General features: G+C 35.4%; 1 protein-coding gene across 8 annotated transcripts in view; it reads left to right on the top strand.

Moving 5' to 3' along the window:
- Positions 1–24,519, top strand: part of MON2 (MON2 homolog, regulator of endosome-to-Golgi trafficking) — a 121,675-nt gene that overhangs the window by 33,502 nt on the left and 63,654 nt on the right. For all 8 annotated transcript variants that reach the window (XR_013830545.1, XM_079937219.1, XM_079937218.1 and 5 more), the window contains 5 exons: positions 1,840–2,034; positions 12,776–12,900; positions 13,287–13,423; positions 14,213–14,366; positions 23,233–23,468. Coding sequence is in view for 7 of the 8 variants with exons in the window: in XM_079937219.1 (XP_079793345.1) it covers positions 1,840–2,034; positions 12,776–12,900; positions 13,287–13,423; positions 14,213–14,366; positions 23,233–23,468 (847 nt within the window). In the remaining variant the exon portion in view is untranslated. The remainder of the gene's footprint in view (positions 1–1,839; positions 2,035–12,775; positions 12,901–13,286; positions 13,424–14,212; positions 14,367–23,232; positions 23,469–24,519) is intronic.

Genomic DNA, 24,519 nt, shown 5'->3' with positions numbered 1-24,519 from the left:
GAAAGGATAGTTTATTCAGTTTTGAACTTACTCATTTTGAGATACCTGAGTGTACACAAAATGGTAGTTTAATTTATACATCTTGAGCTCAGAAGTAAGGTTTTGGGCTAAAGTTATAAATTTAAACTTCACTGGCATATAGTTTTTAATTGAAGGTATGGGAGTGAATGAGATCACCTATGGCGATAACATATGGAAGTGAGGACCTGATATTCTGGAGCTCTGAGGAACCTCATTGTTAAATGGTTGGGCATGAAAGGATGAGCATACAAAAGAGACTAAGAACATGGGGGCCAGAAATGTAGGAATGTATCTGAGAGACTGTGGCATAATAAAAGACAAAAGCAGAGAAAGCTTCAAGATGAACCAAGTAATCAGTTATGTCAGGTGCTTCAAAGAAATTTGGTAAGACTGAAAGGGCAGTGTTTGTCCGCAGAGATCATGAGTATAATGAGAATAGTTTCAGTGGAGATGGAGTGGTTGATGGGGGTTGTGGAGGAAACCCAGTTGCAGCTAGTTGAATAGTGAGGGGGAAAAGTGAATAGATAAAACTTTTCAGAGTTGTCTGTAACATTTATGAATTAACCAATACCTAAGGTTATTTAATAAAGTATGAAAACGGACTTAACTATGCTTTTCATTTTGTCAGTGAAACTACTGTAGATTTGAGAGTAGAATTTCAAATCACTTAACTCTTAAGATCCCATTTTTTGGGGGGAAGAATTAAAAGTACATTAAAATGGATATAAAAGCAATTATACTCCAATAAAGATATTTTAAAAAATGGATATAAAAGACTAGAAGGATATATATTTGGAGTCAACAATGATGACTCACTAACTTATCTCTGGGAGGTGAGATGAAGCAAAGCTTTTATTTTTTACTTATCTGTGTTTTCTTTCTTTTTTTTTCTCTAGTGAAGCTGATTTTTTTTCCTTGAATGAACCTGATTTTTTTTAAAAAATACATTTTACAAATTTTGTGATTCTGAACAGATAAACTGCTCTATGCCTTATTTTTCCTTTTTTTGGTAAGATTAAAGGATTAGATTGGTAGATTTGCGGCTTCAATGAAATTGAGATGCTTAAAACAACAGAATAATATATATTTGAGATTAGACATTAAATATAGACTGGACTTTGTATTGTCAGTATAATGGGACTACTTTTGGCTAATATAGTCAAGGCATTAATAGGTTAAGGGAGCTTTTCTGCATAATATGCCATAATTCTAAGTAAAATTTAAGAATTCTTTGCAAGATTCCCAGACTTTAAAATAATTATGCTTGTTTGTCATTGTGTTTTTATCAGCTTTTTGTGTTCTGTTCAAGCAATCTAAGTAGAACAAAATATTAATTAGTAAATCTTCTATGCATGAATAGAATTATCTTTGCAAAATAAAATCTGAATTATATAATTTATTATACTTTATTAATCAGATTTTTGGTCAGCTGCCTATTTAAATGCTTTATCTGTTTGAATTTGTGTAATGTATTTTCTTTCTTTTGTTCTTTATGTTTTTAATTGCTAGTGTCCTACTAAAATTAAAATTCCTAGTAATAAACATCGTTTTAATTCCAAAATTATTAAATGTTCAACTTAGATTCTTTTTAAAACTTCTTGAAATATTGTTTGATCTTATATTCTCAAAGAACAATACTAATTTCAGAATTGTGTGTAAAATGGTAAAATAATAAACTGTATAAACTTATAATAAAGCTAAATTATTCATACTGATTATTAAAGATTATTATTAACTGTGAGACTGTTTTATAAGCATTAAGTACAAACTAAGTTAATTCTTCTTTTTTTTCTTTTTTTTTTTAATCTTTGCAAATAGCATCAGGAATTTAGTTTCCTCCTCAAAGAAAGGGTATGTCCTCTTGTGATAAAGCTCTTTTCTCCAAATATAAAGTTCAGACAAGGTTCCAGCACTTCATCTTCTCCAGCACCAGTTGAAAAACCATATTTTCCTATCTGCATGCGTTTGCTGAGAGTAGTATCTGTTCTGATTAAGCAATTTTACAGTCTTTTGGTAAGTGCTAATTTTTATATGTGTTTGTGTGTGTAATCGCATGAAGTCTCTTCTGAGAAGATGATGTATTTAGCTTTTTCACTTCAGTTAAGCAAACATTTTTTTTCGAGTACCTATAGGTATTCTCTTAGGTACTCAAAAGTTCATTCTTCCCTTTCTTATGTTTATGTGGCATTTTTAATGTATGTAAAGAAGAGTGATGGCCTATTATGAGATTTGGTGAATTCTAGCATAAGAAATCAATTTTTACTTTCAGTCTAATATTGTATCTATTTTGCATAAATTTTTGGATGCAGGGTATGTTGTGATATTCCAGATCATAATTCTTTCAATGTGATGATTGACTCTTAAATATTTTTCAGAGAAAATGGTATATGATGGTATGTTTCTTTTTAATTTTATGTTAAGTCAAATTCAGCATTTTACCTTAATTTTAATTAACAAAAGTAATTGGTTAGGGCTTCCCTGGTGGTGCAGTGGTTGAGAATCTGCCTGCCAATGTGGGGGACACGGGTTCGAGCCCTGGTCTGGGAAGATCCCACATGTTGCAGAGCAACTAGGCCCGTGAGCCACAACTACTGAGCCTGCGTGCCTGGAGCCTGTGCTCCGCAACAAGAGAGGCCGTAATAGTGAGAGGCCCGTGCACCGCGATGAAGAGTGGCCCCCACTTGCCGCAACTAGAGAAAGCCCTCGCACAGAACCGAAGACCCAACACAGCCAAAAATAAATAAATTAATTAATTAATTAAAAAAAAAAAGTTCTCAGCACAAGAAAAAAGAATTTAAAAAAAAAAAGAAGGCTTCCCTGGTAGTGCAGTGGTTGAGAGTCTGCCTGCCGACACAGGGGACGTGGGTTCATGCCCCGGTCCGGGAAGATCCCATATGCCGCGGAGTAGCTAGGTCCGTGAGCCATGGCCGCTGAGCCTGCGCGTCTGGAGCCTGTGCTCCGCAACGGGAGAGGCCACAACAGTGAGAGGCCCGCGTACTGCAAAAAAAAAAAAAAAAAAAAAAAAAATTGGTTATAGATCATCTATGAAAAGTCAATCTGCTACATGTTAGCAATTACCAACAACATAACAAACTATTAGACCGTATCGGTAGTTTATACTAAATTCTGTGGAGACTATTTTTAAAAAAAGGTTTTTTCCATATTTATATTATACTTGTCATAGATGTTCTTTTCCTATTCCAAGTCCATTTATGTAAAATGCATTTAGAACTAGTCTTTATAAGCACTGTAGTTATAATTATTTCTGGCCACGTGAGGTATATCTATAATATATTTAATACATTGTTTGGCAATACTGTAGGAAATCAAGTCATTTCAGAATGTGTTGCTAAAAATGAAACTACAGCACTCCCTAACACCATGCACAATAATAAACTCCAAATGGATTAAAGACCTAAATGTAAGACCAGACACTATAAAGCTCTTAGGGGAAAACATAGGAAGAACACTCTTTGACGTAAATCACAGCAAGATCTTTTTTGACCTACCTCCTAGAGTAATGAAAATAAAAACAAAAATAAACAAATGGGACCTAATGAAACTTAAAAGCTTTTGCACAGCAAAGGAAACTATAAAGAAGACAAAAAGACAACCTCAGAATGGGAGTAAATATTTGCAAACAAATCAACAGACAAAGGATTAATCTCCAAAATATATAAACAGCTCATGCAGCTTAATATTAAAAAAACAAACAACCCAATCCAAAAATGGGCAGAAGACCTAAATAGACATTTCTCCAAAGAAGACATACACATGGCCGCGAGGCACAAGAAAAGGTGCTCAACACCACTAATTATTAGAGAAATGCAAATCAAGACTACAATGAGGTATTACCTCACACCGGTTAGAATGTGCATCATCAGAAAATCTATAAACAACAAATGCTGGAGAGGGTGTGGAGAAAAGGGAACCCTCTTGCACTGTTGGTGGGAATGTAAATTGATACAGCCGCTATGGAGAACAGTATGGAGGTTCCTTAAAAAAATCTAAAAATAGAATTACCATATGACCCAGCAATCCCACTACTGGGCATATACCCAGAGAAAACCATAATTCAAAAAGACACATGCACCCCAGTGTTCATTGCAGCACTATTTACAGTAGCCAGGTGATGGAAGCAACCTAAATGCCCATCCACAGACAAATGGATAAAGAAGATGTGGTACAGGTATGCAATGGAATATTACTCAGCCATAAAAAGGAACAAAATTGGGTCATTCGTAGAGGTGTGGATGGACCTAGAGATTGTCATACAGAGTGAAGTAAGTCAGAAAGAGAAAAACAGATATCGTATATTAATGCACATATGTCGAATCTAGAAAAATGGTACAGATGAACCAGTTTGCAAGGCAGAGATGGTGACACAAACATAGAGAACAAACGTATGGAGAACAAGGGGAGAAAGCGGGGAGGGGGGTGATGGTGGTGGGATGAATTGGGAGATTGGGCTTGACGTATATACACTAATATGTATAAAATAGATAACTAATAAGAACCTGCTATATAAGAAAAACAAAGTTAAATTAAAAAAAAAAAGAATGTGTTGCTATTTAGGGAACTGTAAACTATCAGGGCTTGGTGCCAAGGGTTTAAGAGTCTTTTAAAGTTCTTTTTTAAGAAAGGTAGATTAGTTTCTCTAAAGATGGAAAGTTTTTACCTATCAGTTGTTATATTTTCTGTATTGTGTTTATAGTCTGTTTCTATCCACAAAGAAACTTTTAAAAAAATGTACAGCAGAGTGACAAGATGATAGAATAGGAAGCTCCAGGCACTCTACCCCTCATGGAGACACCAACTTAACAATATACAGAACAGATTGCCCTTGTGAGAACTTTAGAAACCAGCTTAGAAATTACAGCACCCCAGGCAAGTCCAAGGCTAAGAAAAGGTTCATTAGAGTGGGTAGGAAAACCCATTGCACTTACCCGCTGTACCTCATCCCACTCCTGGCACAGCACAGCATGGTATGATCAAGGGAAATTCCCAACTTATGGCTTCTCCTTCAGGTGGAAAAGAAGGGTGAAATATGCAACCAATGTCCTGACTTTTGGGGGTACTGCCCAAGGGACTGATTTTTGTCTCAGCTGACTCTTGGACACTTAAAAGAAAGGCAGCAACATACTTGGGCGCCTGGGGGCCTGCTGAGATCAAAGTCAAGCCCTGTGGCTTGCCACAGCACCAGGGAGATTATAGTAACACAGACGGACACCAGGGGAAGCACCAATACCTTGACTTGATACAGCACCACAGACTGCAGTACTACATACAGACACCAGGGGGAGCTCCTGAGTAGAAATCGGCAAACGTCTTTAGCTGGGAAATTACACACATAAGCCCAGAGAGGACACATTGACAGAAAAGGTTTGAGAGGACCCCAAAATCTCTAGCTGGGCTGATTGGTAAAGATCTTTCCCTGTACAAAGCCAGCCCATAAAGACTAAAAGAGTTAGCTGTTTTTTCAAATGCCCAAATTTCAACAGAAAATAAGAAGACATACAAATAAACAGGAAAACATGGCCTAACCAAAGGAGCAAAATAAACCTCCAGAAATTGTCCCTAAAGAAATGGAGATAAGTGAGTTACCCAACAAAGAATTCAAAATAACCATCACAAAGATGCTCAGAGAGCTAAAAGAGAACACAGACAACTAGTCAGGAAAATGGTGTATGAACAAAATGAGAATATCAGCAAAGAGAAACTATAAAAAAGAACCAAACAAATTCTGAAGCTGAAGAATACAATAACTGAATTGAAAAAATTCACTAGAGGAAATAGACCACAGACTGGATCAAGCAGAAGGAAGAATCAGCAAAGTTGAAGACAGGTTATTTGAAATTATCAAGTCAGAGGAGCAAAAAGAAAAAAGAATGAAGAGACCCTGTGGGACACCTCAAGTAGACCAGTATATGCATGTCTAGGAAAAACACACTGTATTTTACTTTCACACTCACAATACCTCTGTAACCAAACGTGGATATTTTTCCCACACTGACCAGTTCTCTGACAGCCAGGTGTCTTACATTTTGATTAAATTCTGATATCTGCCAGAGTTAGCACAGGCCCCATAGGTTAAGGGATCAGTCCGCGAGACTGTCCCCTGTTTTAGATGCCAGTCCCAAGTAGTGGATCCCCAGGTTACCAACAACTTCTGTCTAACTTGGCTACAAATTGGAGGTTCTCACGACCCCTTCTTGGGGTTCAATAACTTGATAAAGTGACTCACAGAACCCAGGAAAACATTTTACTTACTTTTGCCAATTTCTTAGCAAGGATATTTTAAAGGATATCAATGAACAGGCAGATAAAGAGACACATAGGGTGAATTCTGGAAGGGTCCTGAGAGCAGGAGCTTCTGTCCCTGTGAAGCTGGGGTATACCACCCTTCTGTCATGTAAATGTGTTCACTAACCTGGATGTTCCCCAAACTCCATATTTTGGCGATTTTTAGGGAGGTTTCATCATATAGGCATGATTGATTATTAACTCAATTTCCACCCCTCTTCCCACTCCAGAGAATGGAGGGTGGGGCTGAAAGTACCAAGCTTCTAATCATGGTTTGCTCTTTCTGGTAACTAACCCCTATCCCAGAGTCCTTTGAGAGTTGCCTCATTAGAACAAAAGATACTCCTGTTACTTACAAAGTTCCAAGGGATTTAGGAGCTCTGTGTCAGATGCTCCTATCATTCAGGAAATTACAAGGGTTTTAGGAGATATGTGTCAGGAACTGGGGTCAGAAGTCAATTCTTAGAACAAAGGACGCTCCTAGCCACCCCTATTTACAAGGGTTTTAGGAGCTCTCCTAAAATCAGGGGTGGAGACCAACATATATATTTCTTATTATTTCACAATGCATTATGGGAGTCTTAGATGAGGAGGAAAGGGGGCAGAGAGCTTATTTGAAGAAATAACGGCTGAAACTCCCCAAATTTGAAGAAGGAAATGGACATACAAATTCATGAAGCTCAAAGAATTCCAACTGGGATTAATTCAAGAGACCCAAGCCAAGACACATTATAATCAAGCTGTCAAAAGTCACAGACAAAATATCTTTAAAGCAGGAAAAGAAGAGTGATTCTTCATGTGCAAGGGAGTGTTCATAAGATTTTCAGCAGACTTCTCAGCAGAAACCTTGCCAGCCAGAAGGGAATGGGGTGATATATTCAAAGTACTGAAAGAAAAAACTGTCAATCAAGAATACTAATCAAAACTTTCCTTCAAAATGAAGGAGAAATGAAGTCTTTCCCAGATGAACAAAAACTGAGAGAGTTTATTACCTGTGACTAGGCCGAATATATATCACTTCACTATTTATTCCCTAAGTATTATCAGAGTTGTCTTGGGAGGGCTTCTCTCTTCCCTCTCTAAAATACATGTTTAACTAGTTAAATTAACATAAGGCTATAGAAAGAGATTTCTCCTTTTCCTTTTCATATCCACTAATCAGAAATGGAGAACCCCGTCTTTTTTCTGTTCTCCACAATAATGCAGCATGCTTACATCTTCAACACAGCAAATGCAGAATTGACATTTTGTTTCTGTTCCCAAATCAAGAATTACCAACTTAATTATCTTTTATTTTTATAATACTTGGTGCTGAATTGTATCCCTTCAAAATTTATATGTTGAAGCCCTAACCCCCCCACTGTGACAGTATTTGGAGATGAAATCTTTGGGAGACAATTAGGTTAGACGAGGTCATGAAGGTAGGGCCCCCATGATAGAATTAGTGACCTTATACAAAGAGATACTGGAGAGCATGCTCTCTCTCTCTGTCTGCCATGTGACAACACAGTAGTAAGGCAGCTACCTGCAAGCCAGAAAAAGAGCCCTCACCAGAACCCAACCATGCTGCCACCCCAATCTCAGACTTCCAGCCTCTAGAACTGTGAGAAATAAATTTCTGTTTTCTAAGCCACCCAGTCTATGGTATTTTGTTATGGCAGCTCAAGCAGACTAAGGCATTTGGTTTCTGTTCACCACTTCTGTTATCTAGTGGTTCATCCAGTGACTTTTTCATAGCTACAGAAATCTTATTCTTTAGTAATTTCAGTTTTAGATGAAATTGCTGATATTGAGTACATATATTCTGGATACTAACAAGTACTTTACATTCATTCATTCATTTAGACTTTACTACAACCCTGTAAAGTAGGCCTTCATATTTCTATTTTACAGCTGAGAAAATGAGGTTCAGGATATTTATGTAGTTTGCCTGAGATCATACAGTTTCTAAGCTGCAGAGCTGCGATGTTAAGTAATTCTTTTACACCCCCAAAACCCACACTCTTAACCCCACTGCATTTTATTCTTCACTGTTTTCTTAGTTCTCATTTCTTCCTCTCTCCAAGGCTGCCAGTGCCACGTTTCCTGTACTGCTCCTGTACCATTCTCTATATTTTGATCTTAGTCTCCTCGATTTGGGGGGACAGAATGGGGAGAGATAAAAGCACAACCAGCTACAGTAAAGATTGAATGTTGCTGTTTGAAGGAAGAGAAAAGCCTGCTTCTATTCTTCACTTATCAATTGGGCGTGATGACCAACTGGTGAAACTTCCCTTCATAACAAGGCAGCTCTAGGACTGTGCTGCAAAGATGAATTCTTCAGATATGACATTAATTCCTAGTGTTATAATTTGTTACATGGAGACTTGACTCATTAGGATGGAACAGTTCAAACATTCTAGTTTCTCCAAGGGCAAAAGTTAGAAGTGTGGTTGTTGTGGGGTGAGGTACGTGATTGGTGTGGAATGCATCTCTCTTATTTCTCTTGTGTTTTCTATATTTAAACCTGGAAATGATACATCTTAAAGGACATACTAGAGTAGTACTTCTTACACTTTTCGGTTGTAGGACCCCTTTATATGCTTTAAAAATATTGAGGAGCTTTCATTTATGTGAATTATTTCTAATATTATTTACTGTATTAAAAATTAATCTGAGATGATTCTAAAATCCATTACATGTTAACAGAAAAATTTATTTTCATGAAAGATACCTATATTTTCCAAAGAAAAAAACACATTGTTTTATATTTTTTGCAAATTTCTTTAATGTCTGGCTTAATAGAAGATAGCTGGATTCTCATACCTTCTTCTATTTTCATTATTTTGTGATACGTTGTTTCAGTCAAAGCATATGAAGAAAATCTGTCCTCACAATGATATATAGTTAGAAAAGGCAGAATTATTTTAATGGCATTTTCAGGTAATAGTATATATTCTTCTTCGATCTCATACCAAACTGAACCAGTGACTCTTTCTTAAAGGTGTAGAATATGAAACCATGGTAATGACATTTTTATACTCTGTTACGTTAAAATTCATTGATTCATCTGATGCTTCAATTGTATCATTTACCCATGCATCATTTATTATGGTTGAGAAAATGTTCCAAATGTTAATACTTTATACAGTACCAAAAATCACACATGTTAATATCAGCAACCATTTATCAGAAGAGTCTTTTGTTTTTAAAAAGCTGTCAAGGTCACAACAGCAGATATAAGTTTTCCAAAATTCTAATTTTTGTTTGAAAGCTTGAATCTTATCATTGACAATAAATACTGTCCATTGTTTCCCCAAAAGTGACAGGCTTACTTGGTTAATTTTTGAGAAAATATCTGCAATATACACAAGTCTAAATAGTCATAGTTTGCCATATACTCTTTTAGTTAAAATGGTTCTCATAGGAGAAAAAAAGTGATTAGTTCAGTTCCCAGCTGTGCCTTTCCTTCAGACAACCATTGTACTTTGATACACAGCAAAAGTACTTCATGTGTACTTCCTGTTTTGTCACACAGAAAATTACAAAGACATGCACATATGGGTCAGCTTTAATAAAATCAATAATTGTATTTTATTTGTTATTTTATTTTTGTTCATTGTGATTGTGGTCCTTAGGGTGAAATAGACCCTTTTACTTTTCTTAATTGTGTGTGATGGTGAAGAATACAATGACACTAGTACAGTTCGGTGCTACTGCCTTGATTCTTGCTAAAGCACCAGCTGTTTTACCCACCATTGTTTTGAATCATCAGTACAAATGTCAATACTTTAAAAATGGCAAGTAATATCTTAGTCTTATTACAAAAATAGTGTGATGTTACAGATGTACTGAAATGGTCTGAGGGACCACACTTTGGGAACCACTGCACTGGAGAATCAGTGTTCTTCCCCAGTATTCACCAGCTTATCTCTTATTCTATCAAGTAACTCAGGGCGGAGAAGATAACTAATCTTCTGTTAATATATAGAGAGTGATTAGAAGAAATTAGAATGCTCCAGTCATTCAGGTACAGATATAATATAGGTAGTACACTATATTCTTTCCACGTCCTGTCATCGGAGCTAGGTGCTCTTCTGCTCTCTGATACACTTAGGCTCCATGCCCAGATGTCTTTTTTAGGAACATATCTTTAAGGAGTTTACTAAACTTAGTTGTAAGTGGCTAGCATATCTCTCTTCTGCCTTTGACTTACTGCTTTTAAAAAGGAATGAATGGGCTAAATTGACTTGTGCAACTTAATTTTCCACATCTTTACATATATTTCTCTCACAAAGAATCTTATCACTGACAAATCCACTAGCTATAAGGTTGTTAGCACTAAACAGCTCCTGAGAAATAGACTCCTGCATTTAAATATTCTACAAGACTTTCTTCACTGTCTCCTAAGCAAACAGTTATCTTATGTACATTATACCATATCAGACATCTATGTGGTATTTCGATGAAAATTTCCACCAGGATGGCTTTGATTCATCTTAAACATCAGTTGTCTCTTGACTATTATTTGGTACCAAAGGACTATAGGAATTCAGAAACATTCATCACCCTTCACGCTAGTATAATGGTGTTCACGGAGTACTTTTGTGCCACAAGAGTTGGACTTGGACCATAGATACCTGTTTCATATGAGTGCAGCCTCTTGGAGGAAAGGCTTAACTTCGATTCACAATAGGCACCTTCCATTGATAGATACCCTTGAGGACAATTCATTGTCCTCAGACACTAGTTCTCTGATCAGAGTTTCACACTTGGCAAGGAGGGAAGAAGCAAGAGCAAAGCTCCAGACCCCAGGAGAGAGGCTCTCTCTTTTACCCAAATCACAAGATTTTAGTGGCTGTAGTATAAAATTGAGTGATTGTTTGATTTGTACTGTAGTCACTTTTTCATAGGAGAGGAAATGAAAGGAAACTCTTAAAGGCAAGTTTTATAACATTAATAATTCCTTTGGCTGTGATGTACTTGATGTTTCTGAGAGCCTTTATTTTCTGGCTTGAAAACCTAACCAGTGAGCTTCAATTCTGTCACCATTTTAAATTCTACTTTTACTCTAAAGCAGATAGTACACATTTTGAAGGACCTACTCATGTTAAAACTCTTCAGTAGATAAAACTGTTGCCCAGTGAGTCACTAGCATGATTCTCTCCTTTTCAGTTCTTTACTAAAAGGGGTAATTTTACTTATAAAAAAGAGTAAGCACTGTGCACTTGCATGTCACTTTGTCATGTTTAGGGGATTTTTTTACTCATATTTTTCTCATTTGAGTTCTCAGGAAGGTGCAGGTACTTTTATCCTTTATTTATAAGAAGATTACCTAGCTTGTTGTCATCTACAAAGTTGATGGATAAAGAAGCTGAGCCATGTGATTTCTGATCTAGTGCTTTTCAACCATATCAAGTTTAGGACAGTGACAAAGCTCTGCCTTATGACTTACCCAGTCATAGCAGTCTAAGGATGAAACTATTTTTAGTTATCCCTCTTACTTTATCCTTATAATTATGTCCTATTTTTAAGCATCTACCTAAAAGGCATTAGAAAATACCAACTGCTGAGACTTCGGGCTAAAATCCTGAGGGCTCCTCTATTCTCATAATTCCTTGCCTCGCATTATGCTCACTCATTTTGGAGCACCCCCAGCTAAAACCTCCAATAACCTGCTGTCCTTGGTGTGGAAGTATGATTTAGTTTGGCCTAGCGATCACAATGTCAGGTTAATTCTTACTTCCCAGAGGTCCTGCTGTGTCCTCAACAAATATGTAACAGAAACAACCTTTGAATAAACTGGTGACTTTTCCTTTGTTCATTCGTTCAGTTATCAGACATTTAATGAATAATGTCAAGAATATGCTTTAAATGTTATTTATTTATAAAGAGCTTGCAAAGGAGATGGCTTATATTAATACCAAAGGTAATAACTAATAGTTAATAATGCAAAACTATGTACCAAGCCTTGTTCTCAGTACTTTATATATCTTACACCTGTCAACTGCTACAGGTTCCTTCTTGATTTCCTACTAGAAAATATATGCCAGACATTCTTTGGCTTATTGCCTCTTTGTTTCTGAAGCAGCATAAGAACATATGGAAAAAGTGTTGGGATATTAATGAAGGGTACATGAGTGTACATGATACATGCTGCCTTCCAGGAATGAGGATGGCATGATGGTGCATAGTGCTTTCTAAAGAATAGGTATAAAAGATTAACCATGTTAGAAGATCATTAGTGTGAGTTTTCGATGATATATTTAGAGAGACACTGACTATTTTTACTGTTATCTTTTCCATATATAACTACTTTTCCCTTCTTTTCTTTTTCTCCACTCCCCATTAAGGATCATAATTTATTTAAAATTAAAAGATTTTATTGGTTTGTCCGTAGGAGTAAGAATAAGAGTATAATTTATAACTCTTAGATTTAAAGAAATATTATTAAAAATGTTGTATTTTTTAGGTAACTGAATGTGAAATATTTCTGTCACTTCTGGTGAAATTTCTGGATGGAGATAAACCACAGTGGCTACGAGCTGTTGCAGTGGAATCAATACACAGACTCTGTGTGCAGCCTCAGCTACTGAGGTAAAACTTTACTCAGCAGTATTTTGTTAAATGGATAGGTTAATATTTATGCTAACAGGAAGAGCTTAAATATTTATTTCAATAATAATTTCTAAACAAAGAAAATTGTGTATTGTATGTATATGGAGGGGTGTATGTGTGGGCAAAAAGGGTGGTTAGGGATTGCCATCAATTAAATTTACTGAGTTAATATGGCCAAGATAATTTTTTTAGAACACTGACCTCATTCTGAACCTTTGTCCAGAGTTAGTAAAATCACTCGGGTGTGCTGAAGAAGTTTTAAGTATAGCATTGAGACTGATTTATCAACATTACTTGCTATTAAAAAAAAATTAAACATTTTTAATCAAATATTTTCTCCAAAAACATTTAAAATTATTTTACAGGTCATTTTGTCAGTCCTATGATATGAAACAGCATTCTACCAAGGTTTTTCGTGATATTGTGAATGCACTGGGATCTTTTATCCAGTCCTTGTTTCTTGTCCCTCCGACTGGAAATCCTGCTACGACAAACCAAGCTGGTAAAGGCTTAGTCATATTTTGGTTTTTATATTCTGGCATAATTTACAATATTCAATATTCTGAGAGGATATTTACAGAAATCCTGTGACTAGAGAAATTGAGGTTACCTAAATATATACATTTATTTTATAATTTCTTATATTTCTTTATAGTATTTTAAGTTTTATATATAAATATAAAGATTTACACTGAAAGAATAATTTGATTTCACTGAGGTAACTATGTTTCTTTCCAGAATATATATTCTTCTCTGATATACTTTCAGTTCCTCTCATCACATAAGAACAAAAGTTTAGATGCTAATTTTCATTTTAGAAGAATCTTCATTTGGTGCCTCTCTTTAAAGAGTGTGGTTACTACTAAGGTAGTAACTAAGGAGGTCTGTTAGTCATTCTTTTAACAAAACAGGTGAACGTGATTTAAATTTGGAAATCAGTGTATAGCTTCTTGTTCCCTTTAACTTCTTTCTCTTCCATTTTTAACTTTCTGATTAGTGGTCTCTTTTGTCCTTTAATCCCACCTCTGATAAAAAGTGATTTAACAAAAGGTATGTTACATAGTTTGTCAGTATTTTTACTCATTAGTACCTTTTATATAAAGAAGGAAATGGTGTTTTGGGGAAACAGGGAGACTCTCTAGTAGCCAAAATAGGATTGGTAAATTTCATTTATTTGTGCAGTATCCATTCCTATAGCATAATTTTAAAAAATTGACCAAGTGTTTGAATATTATGGATTTGTAATTAAGTAGTAAATTGGTGTCTTTGCTTGCTTTCCCTTATCTAACAGGAAGCAATAATTCAGGTGGCCCTGTCTCGGCACCAGCTAACTCAGGAATGTTGGGGATTGGTGGAGGTGTTACTTTGCTACCAGCATTTGAATATAGGGGAACTTGGATACCTATTCTGACTGTAACAGTACAAGGCAGTGCTAAAGCAACCTAGTAAGTAGTAGTAGCATTATTTTGTAAGGAATGTTATTGTTGGGGTTTATATTTTATAGTAAAATGTTTCTCTCTGCATTATATTTAAAATTTTAGACCTACTATTTCTAACATATTTAAGAACTAATTTTCTTTTGTTATATTTTGAGAATTTTATCTAGGACTGGATTTTGTTTGTTTTCTTTTGTACTACTTGAGGACTATTAACAGCATAACAAAACAGAATGTGATTTCTTTACCTAAGGACCTATCCACTTGTTCTGTATGGCTTTTTGATTTAAGTATGTGGCTTGATTTCAGGCCTTGTGGACTTAGGTCTTCTGATACTGAGTTATCTTCAGCAAATTAGTTTACCTATTTAAAAATCTCAATGTACTCAACTATAAAATGGGAGTAGTGACATATCTACCTTTCAGGATTCTGTATGTGGATAGTTAAATGTTTGGCTGATCACATTTTTAGGGTTTACCACATGGAACTTTTAGTTTAATTAATTAAAGTGTTTAATGGATTCCACATGTGTTATTTAAAAATTTGTCATTATGGGGCTTCCCTGATGGCGCAGTGGTTGAGAGTCCACCTGCCGATGCAGGGGACACGGGTTCGTGCCCCAGTCCGGGAAGATCCCACATGCCGTGGAGCGGCTGGGCCCGTGAGCCATGGCTGCTGAGCCTGCGGTCCGGAGCCTGTGCTCCGCAACGGGAGAGGCCACGGCAGTGAGAGGCCTGCGTACTGCAAACAAACAAACAAACAAACAAAACAAAAATTTGTCATTAGACATTTCAGTTTAACAACTACATATTCAACAGTGTATTGTTGATTTTTCTTAAGTAAGTCTTAGTGAACTGTAGTGCTTACAGAGATAAAGCAACCAATACTACATGTGTTTAACATTGCCACAGTTGTGAGGCAGTTAACTAATATATTTTGAGTAATTGATATGCATAATTAAAACACTGTTCCAGTGACAGTAAATCAAGACTTAAACTGTGAAGCAGAATCTCTGACTAGTTTAAATCATGAATTTGTATGATATGTCAGCCTGCATTGTATCATCACAATGATATTTTACTGTGCAGCTTTTTATTTTGCCTAAAATTATAAAAGTAAAGAGTCATGGAGGACCGAAATATTGTTATTCTTAGTCACTTAAAAGATTGAAGTTACTGTCTCATATAGGCTTTGCCTTGCTACAAAGGCTAATGATTGAGTATACTACAGTATCAAGTTATAAAAGAATCAGATTTCTAGCACTGAAGGAGACATTAATAATTATCTCATTCATTACCCCACCTCATTTTTTAAATTGAAACAATCCCAACACAAAACAAAATTGCTGCTCTTGTGGACCTTACATTTTTGTGAGTGAGATAGTCAATAAAGATGCAAATAAACATGTAGTATCACGTTGGGTAATGGTTAACTGTTTGAAGAAAAAGCAAGTTATAAGGGTGTAGAGAGTGATCACAGTGAAGATAGGAACAGAAAGGATATATCTGAGGAAATAAGAGTGAGCAAAGACATAATTATTATTTTTTTAACATCTTTATTGAAGTATAATTGCTTTACAATGTTGTGTTAATTTCTGCTGTATAACAAGGTGAATCAGCTATATGTATACCTATATCCCCATATCTCTTCCCTCTTGGGTCTCCCTCCTACCCTCCCTATCCCACCCCTTTAGGTGGTCACAAAGCACCAAGTTGATCTCCCTGTGCTATGTGGCTGCTTCCCACTAGCTATCTATTTTACATTGGTAGTATATATAACTCCATACCACACTCTCACTTTGTCCCAGCTTACCCTTCCCCCATCCCGTGTCCTCAAGTCCATTCTCTCCGTCTGCATCTTTATTCCTGTCCTGCCCCTACGTTCTTCAGAACTTTTTTTTTTTTAGATTCCATGTATATGTGTTAGCATATGGTATTTGTTTTTCTCTTTCTGACTGACTTCACTCTGTATGACAGACTCTAGGTCCATCCACCTCACTACAAATAACTCAATTTCATTTCTTTTTATGGCTGAGTAATATTCCATTGTATATATGTGCCACATCTTCTTTATCCATTCATCTGTTGGTGGACATTTAGGTTGCTTCCATGTCCTAGCTATTGTAAATAGTGCTGCAATGAACATTGTGGTGCATGACTCTAATTATGGTTTTCTCAGGGTATATGCCCAGTAGTGGGATTGCTGGGTCGTATGGTAGTTCTATTTTTACTTTCCTAAGGAACCTCCATACTGTTTTCCATAGTGTATCAATTTACATTCCCACCGACAGTGCAAGAGGGTTCCCTTTCCTGCACACCCTCTCCAGCCTTTATTTGTAGATTTTTTGATGATGGCCATTCTGACTGGTGTGAGCTGCTACCTCATTGTAGTTTTGATTTGCATTTCTCTAATGATTAGTGATGTTGAGCATCCTTTCATGTGTTTGTTGGCAATCTGTATGTCTTCTTTGGAGAGATGTCTGTTTAGATCTTCTGCCCATTATTGGATTGGGTAGTTTGTGTTTTTGATATTGAGCTGCATGAGATTCATCCTTTGTCAGTTGCTTCATTTGCAAATATTTTCTCCCATTCTGAGGGTTGTCTTTTCGTCTTGTTTATGGTTTCCTTAGCTGTGCAAAAGCTTTTAAGTTTCATTAGGTCCCATTTGTTTATTTTTGTTTTTATTTCCATTTCTCTAGGAGGTGGGTCAAAAAGGATCTTGCTGTGATTTATGTCATACAGTGTTCTGCCTATGTTTTCCTCTAAGAGTTTTATAGTGTCTGGCCTTACATTTAGGTCTTTAATCCATTTAGAGTTTATTTCTGTATATGGTGTTAGGCAGTGTTCTAATTTCATTCTTTTACATGTAGTTGTCCAGTTTTCCCAGCACCACTTATTGAAGAGGCTGCCTTTTCCCCATTGTATATTCTTGCCTCCTTTATCAAAAATAAGGTGACCATATGTGCATGGGTTTATCTCTGGGCTTTCTGTCCTGTTCCATTGATCTATATTTCTGTTTTTGTACCATACTGTCTTGATTACTGTAGCTTTGTAGTATAGTCTGAAGTCAGGGAGCCTGATTCCTCCAGCTCTGTTTTTCTTTCTCAAGATTGCTTTGGCTATTTGGGGTCTTTTGTGTTTCCATACAAATTGTGAAATCTTTTGTTCTAGTTCTGTGAAAAATGCCATTGGTAGTTTGATAGGGATTGCATTGAATTTGTAAATTGCTTTGGGTAGTATAGTCATTTTCACAATGTTGATTCTTCCAATCCAAGAACATGGCATGTCTCTCCATCTGTTTGTATCGTCTTTAATTTCTTTCATCAGTGTCTTATAGTTTTCTGCATACAGGACTTTTATCTCCTTAGGTAGGTTTATTCCTACGTATTTTATTCGTTTTGTCGCAGTGGTAAATGGGAGTGTTTCCTTAATTTCACTTTCACATTTTTCATCATTAGTGTATAGGAGTGCAAGAGATTTCTATGCATTAATTTTGTATCCTGCTACTTTACCAAATTCATTGATTAGCTCTAGTAGTTTTCTGGTAGCATCTTTAGGATTCTCTATGTATAGTATCATGTCATCTGCAAACAGTGGCAGTTTTACTTCTTTCTGATTTGGATTCCTTTTATTTCTTTTTCTTCTCTGATGGCTGTGGCTCAAACTTCCAAAACAATGTTGAATCATAGTGGTGAGAGTGGGCAGCCTTGTCTTGTTCCTGATCTTAGTGGAAATGGTTTCAGTTTTTCACCATTGAGGGCGATGTTGGCTGTGGGCTTGTCATATATGGCCTTTATTCTGTTGAGGAAAGTTCCCTTTATGCCTATTTTCTGGAGAGTTTTTATCATAAATGGGTGTTGAATTTTGTCGAACGCTTTCTCTGCATCTATTGAGATGATCATATGGTTTTTCTCCTTCAATTTGTTAACATGGTGTATCACATTGATTGATTTGCGTATACTGAAGAATCCTTGCATTCCTGGGGTAAACCCCACTTGATCATGGTGTATGATCCTTTTAATGTGCTGTTGAATTCTGCTTGCTAGTATTTTGTTGAGGATTTTTGCATCTATGTTCATCAGTGATATTGGCCTGTAGTTTTCTTTCTTTGTGACATCTCTGTCTGGTTTTGGTATCAGGGTGATGGTGGCCTTGTAGAATGAGTTTGGGAGTGTTCTTCCCTCTGCTATATTTTAGAAGTATTTGAGAAGGATAGGTGTTAGCTTTTCTCTAAATGTTTGATAGAATTCACCTGTGAAGCCATCTGGTCCTGGACTCTTGTTTGTTGGAAGATTTTAAATCACAGTCTCAATTTCAGTGCTTGTGACTGGTCTGTTTATATTTCCTATTTCTTCCTGGTTCAGTCTCAGAAGGTTGTGCTTTTCTAAGAATGTGTCCATTTCTTCCAGGCTGTCCATTTTATTGGCATATAGTTGCTTGTAGTAATCTCTCATGATCCTTTGTATTTCTGCAATGTCAGTTGTTACTTCTCCTTTTTCATTTCTAATTCTATTGATTTGGGTCTTCTCCCTTTTTTTCTTGATGAGTCTGACTAATGGTTTATCAATTGTGTTTATCTTCTCAATGAACCAGCTTTTAGTTTTATTGATCTTTGCTATTGTTTCCTTCATTTCTTTTTCATTTATTTCTGATCTGATCTTTATGATTTCTTTCCTTCTGCTAACTTTGGGGGTTCTTTTGTTCTTCTTTCTCTGATTGCTTTAGGTGTAAGGTTTGGTTGTTTATTTGAGATGTTTCTTGTTTCTTGAGGTAGGATTGTATTTCTATAAACTTCCCGCTTAGAACTGCTTTTACTGCATCCTATAGGTTTTGGGTTGTTGTGTTTTCATTGTCATTTGTTTCTAGATATTTTTTGATATCCTCTTTGATTTCTTCAGTGATCTCTTGATTATTTAGTAGTGTATTGTTTAGCCTCCATATGTTTGCTTTTTTTACAGGTTTTTTCCTGTAACTGATATCTAGTCTCATAGCGTTGTGGTCAGAAAAGATAGTTGATATGATTTCAGTTTTCTTAAATTTACCAAGGCTTGATTTGTGACCCAGGATATGATCTATCCTGTAGAATGTTCCATGAGCACTTGAGAAGAATGTGTATTCTGTTGTTTTTGGATCGAATGTCCTATAAATATCAGTCAGGTCCATCTTGTTTAGTGTGTCATTTAATGCTTGTGTTTACTTATTTATTTTCATTTTGGATGATCTGTCCATTGGTGAAAGTGGGGTGTTAAAGTCCCCTACTATAATTGTGTTTCTGTTGATATCCTCTTTTATGTCTTTTAGCATCTGTCTTATGTATTGAGGTGCTCCTATGTTGGGTGCATAAATATTTATAATTTTTGTATCTTCTTCTTGGATTGATCCCTTGGTCATTATGTAATGTCATTCTTTGTCTCTTATAATAGTCTTTATTTTAAAGTCTATTTTGTCTGATATGAGAATTGCTACTCCAGCTTTCTTTTGATTTCCATTTGCATGGAATATCTTTTTCCATCCCCTCACTTTCAGTCTGTATGTGTCTCTAGGTCTGAAGTGGGTCTCTTGTAGAGAGCATATATATGGGTCTTATTTTTGTATCCATTCAGCCAGTCTGTGTCTTTTGGTTGGAGCATTTAATCCATTTACATTTAAGGTAGTTATCGATATGTATCGATACTCACTTCTGAAATCATAAATAGACAGAAAATATTGGGTTTCTTTTGTAAATGGGTTAGTATGTTCACATTGGGACCTACCTGTTGAATTGGTATCTTTTATTCATTGTGAGTTTTAGTATAAAATGATTTTCACTGTTTTCTTTGAAGACATACATATAAATCTTAATTGTGTATACAGTTCTTTTTTGACTTCTTAAGTGTGTAATAATTTGAAAACTTAAGTGACATATAGACAAGTAGTTTTGACATAATTAATGACAGTATATTCTTTCAGATTTATTATACTACGACTCCCTTCAAAGTTGGACTTGTGACAGTTTTTTCAACTTGACCTTAATTTTAAAATATTTAAATAAATGGGTTACCTTTAATCTAAAAGTGGAGTTTGTGTAGTAATTACAATAAAGCAGCACTGAAACAGTTAAAGTGTGGGTTTGTTTAGGTTTGTGGTATAAATTACCTTTTTCTCTTAACTATTCTGGTGCTTAAAGTCTGTACCACAGAATTTGGGAATTAGAGTTTGTGATGTTTAGGAGTATTTTATCTGTTTTAGATGCATTTTCCCAATAGATGATATATTCTTTGAGAACAGAGATTTGTCTAACAAGCTGCTTGGCACTGATTGGTTTAGTATGTGGCTCTTTAAGGCTAATTGGCCTGGCAAAGATTAAAACCATAAACTTCACTTCCCCATTTGAGCTTAAATATCTTGATCAATAATATAAATATGTTAGTATTGGTTACCTAAATTTTAAAAATACTGAGAGTTGGCCCATATGGGTTAAACTGATAGGCTTTAGAGTCGGACTTGGGTTAAAAACTGCTGACTGATAACTGTCACCCTAGTTCACAATTTCATCATCTGTATCTCTTAGGGTTTTTGTGAGGAGTTAAATGAGGTACATTAAAAAAAAAACCCTTAGTATCCCAGGCTGAGAGTAAATTGCTCAATAAATGATAGGTATACATAGGTGTTTTTATTGTTTATTGTGAGTTTTACATCTTTATAAATTTCCTACCTTATACTGATTATGATTAGGAGACTTTTAGAGTTTGAGTTTGGAAATTACTTTTATTAGCTTTTCTTATTACGATCTTTAGTGATTTCAATTTTGTTTTTGAGATAGAAGTAACATAGGATTAAATTTGCCCTTTTACAATTGTACAGTTCATGGTTTTATTATATTCAGACGTTAGGCAACCATAAGCAGCATCTAATTTCAGAACTTTTTCGTCACCCCAGAGGAAAAAAAAGCCATATCCATAAGCAGTCATCCTGCAATCTCCCTTTCCCTACCCCTTAGCAACTACTAATCTACTTTCTCTGTTGATTTGCTTATTCTGGATATTTCATATGAATGGAATCATACAATAAATATTCTTGTGTGTCAGGCTTCTTTTATTCAGCATAATGTTTTGAACGTTCATCTATGTTGCAGGTTGTACCAGTACTTTCTGTTTGTGGCTGAATAATATTCCACCTTATGGTAGTACCACATTTTGTTTATTTCATTGTCAGTTGATGGGCATTTGGGTTGTTTCCACTTTTTGGCTATGAATAATGCTGCTATGAGCATTTGCCTGCAAGTTTTTGCATAGATATTTTCATTTCTACTGGATGTATACGTAGGGGTGGAATTGCTGGGCCATGTAGTTACTCTATGTTTTACTTTCTGTTGAACTGCCAAGCTGTTTTCCCAAGCAACCACACCATTTTACATTTTCACCAACAATGTGTGAGGGTTTCAGTTTCACCACATCCTTAGCAATACTTGTTACTGTCTTTTGATTATAGCCGTCCTAGTGGGTAAGTGGTATCTTACTGTGTTTCAAATTGACATTGAGCATCTCATTCATGTGCTTATTGTCCATTTATATATCATCTTGGGAGAAATATCTATTGAAATCCTTTGCTCCTTTTTAGTTGGGTTTTCTTTTTATTATTATTGAGTTGTGAAAGTTCTTACATATTCAACATCTAGTCCCTTATCAGATATATGATTTCCAAAAATTTTCTTGCATTCTGTGGATTGTCTTTTCATTTTCTTGATAGTGTCCTTCGAAGCACGATCATTTTTACTTTTGATGAATTCAGTTTATCTGTTTTTCCTTTGGTCACTTATGCATTTTGATATCATACCTAACCATTTCATAATTTGAGGTCATAAAGATTTTTGCCCATGTTTTCTTCTAAGAGTTTTTAGTTTTACATCTTACATTTAGGTCATTGATTCATTTTGAGTTCATTTTTGTATATGGTATGAGGTAAGGCTCCAGTATCACTCTTTTACATGTGAATATCCGTTAGTCCTTTCCCCATTGAATTATTCTTTCTCCATTGAATTATCTTGACAGATTTCCATTTTAAGGAATTTAAAACCTGTTTGTCATGATTTGAAACAAAAGGTTTGTTGTCTTTCCATCTGAAAGCTCTGTCCTAATTACGGAGTATAACTTGCTCTAAAATTTGAACGTGACACACTGATGCTTTAAGTATTACCTTACCCTGTTGGCCGATTGTATCTGAGATGATAGGATGACAGATGAGCTGGATATCTCACAGTAATAATTTTCCCTAGTATGAAAGCTTCTTTTCCTCTTTATAGGATTGATTTGATCTTATAAGATCTTATTTTACTTATTTATTACCTTTTTAAAATTACAGTTAATTTACAATATTGTGTTAGTTTCAAGTGTACAGCAAAGTGATTTCAGTTATACATAAATATTTGTAGATACTCTTTTTCAGATTCTTTTCCATTACAGGTTATTACAGGATATTGAGTATAGTCCCCTGTGCTATACAGTAGGTCCTTGTTGTTTACCGATTTTATATAGCAGCTTATTTTAAAAGCAGCTAAGTCAGAGTTTGAGATGGCTTGTAATCTGTCTTTTTCTATTTTGTATGTAAATATTTTTTCTAATGTCAACAATTAATGAAAATACTGGCACAACTTGGGGGAGAGGCAAAAAGTGAATTATTAAAATAATCAGTTATCATACTGGTCAGGCCTTAATTTTTCTAATCAGTTTCTTAGAATACCATGAAGGGATCTGTCCTCCAAAGGAAACCCAGTAGTGACCATTTACTTTTGCTATTCTGTTAATCTTAATTTCTGTAGTCTACAGATTATGGAAATAGTTATATGTATTTTCATCATTGTGGCTTCTCATTAGCATCTGATTTTTTCATAATTTCAGCCTAGAGATGTTGGACAAAGTTGAGCCCCCGACTATACCAGAAGGTTATGCTATGTCCGTGGCATTCCATTGTTTGCTAGACCTTGTACGTGGAATCACTAGTATGATTGAAGGAGAGTTAGGAGAGGTTGAAACAGAATGTCAGACAACTACCACTGAAGCAGTTTCTTCACCAGCACAGTCATCAGAACAGCAAGAATTACAGTCAACATCAGACCAAATGGATAAAGCAATAGGTATATTATTATGATTCTGTATTTTTAATTTTTATTTTGAAATAATTCTAAATTTACAGGGAAATTGCAAAAATAATAGTTTCCATATATCCTTCACCATGATATTCCAATTGTTAACTACAATATTTGCATTATCATTCTCTCTATATACATGTCACTATACTTTTTTTTTGAACTATTTGAGAATAAGTTGCAGACATGATGCCCATTACCCCTGAGTACTTTAAAGTGTATTTTCGAAAAATAAGGACAGTTTTCTACTTAACCACAGTATAGTCACCATCAGAAATTTAGCATCAATTCAATATGTCATCGAATCCCAAATGTCCTTCAAATTTTGCCATTTGCCTCAGTGATGTCCTTTATGGTCTAGGATTACATGTTGAATTCAGTTGCATGTCTCTATACCCTCCTTCAGTATGGAACAATTCCTTAATTTTTCCATGTTTTATATGACCTTGCCATTTTTGAAGAGAACAGCCCAGTCTACTTGGGTTTGTTTTTGTTTCCTCATAATTAGATTCAATATATTCATTTTTGGCAGAGCTACCACAGAAATGTTGCTATGCTATACACTGGTGATGTTAACTTTTATCATTTGGTTAGTATGATGTGTGCCTTGTTTCTTCAGTATAAAGTTAATTATTAACTTTTTCTGGAGAAATACTTTGAGACATCTGTAAAAGAGAGCTTTCCCTTCTTCCTCATTTATTTTGTTTCATTTATTTATTTGTATTAGTGTAGACTCTCGGATTCCTATTTTATTCAAAGAGTTACAATCTTTGATTATCATTATTTGGTTTAATGCTCATTATCCCTGACATGGCCATTTGGGACCCCTTTCAAGCTAGCCCCTGTGTCCTTTTATCATCCCATGTCCTTTTGTCATTTTCTGAGCACTACCTTGCTGTCTGATACAGCAAAATGTTCTAAGGTCATCTTGGATTTTTCTTGCCTAACCTAGGAGTCAGTTATTTTTCCAAGGAGCCCTAGTTCCTTTTAGTGGAGAATAGTATTTAGAAACTAACACATGGCCATTAGGTATGCTTCT

This window comes from Stenella coeruleoalba (assembly GCF_951394435.1).
Source record: "Stenella coeruleoalba genome assembly, chromosome: 11".
Classification (NCBI taxonomy): domain Eukaryota; kingdom Metazoa; phylum Chordata; class Mammalia; order Artiodactyla; family Delphinidae; genus Stenella; species Stenella coeruleoalba.
Note: the sequence above shows the minus strand (reverse complement) of the source record. Positions and strands in the feature narration are given on the sequence as shown.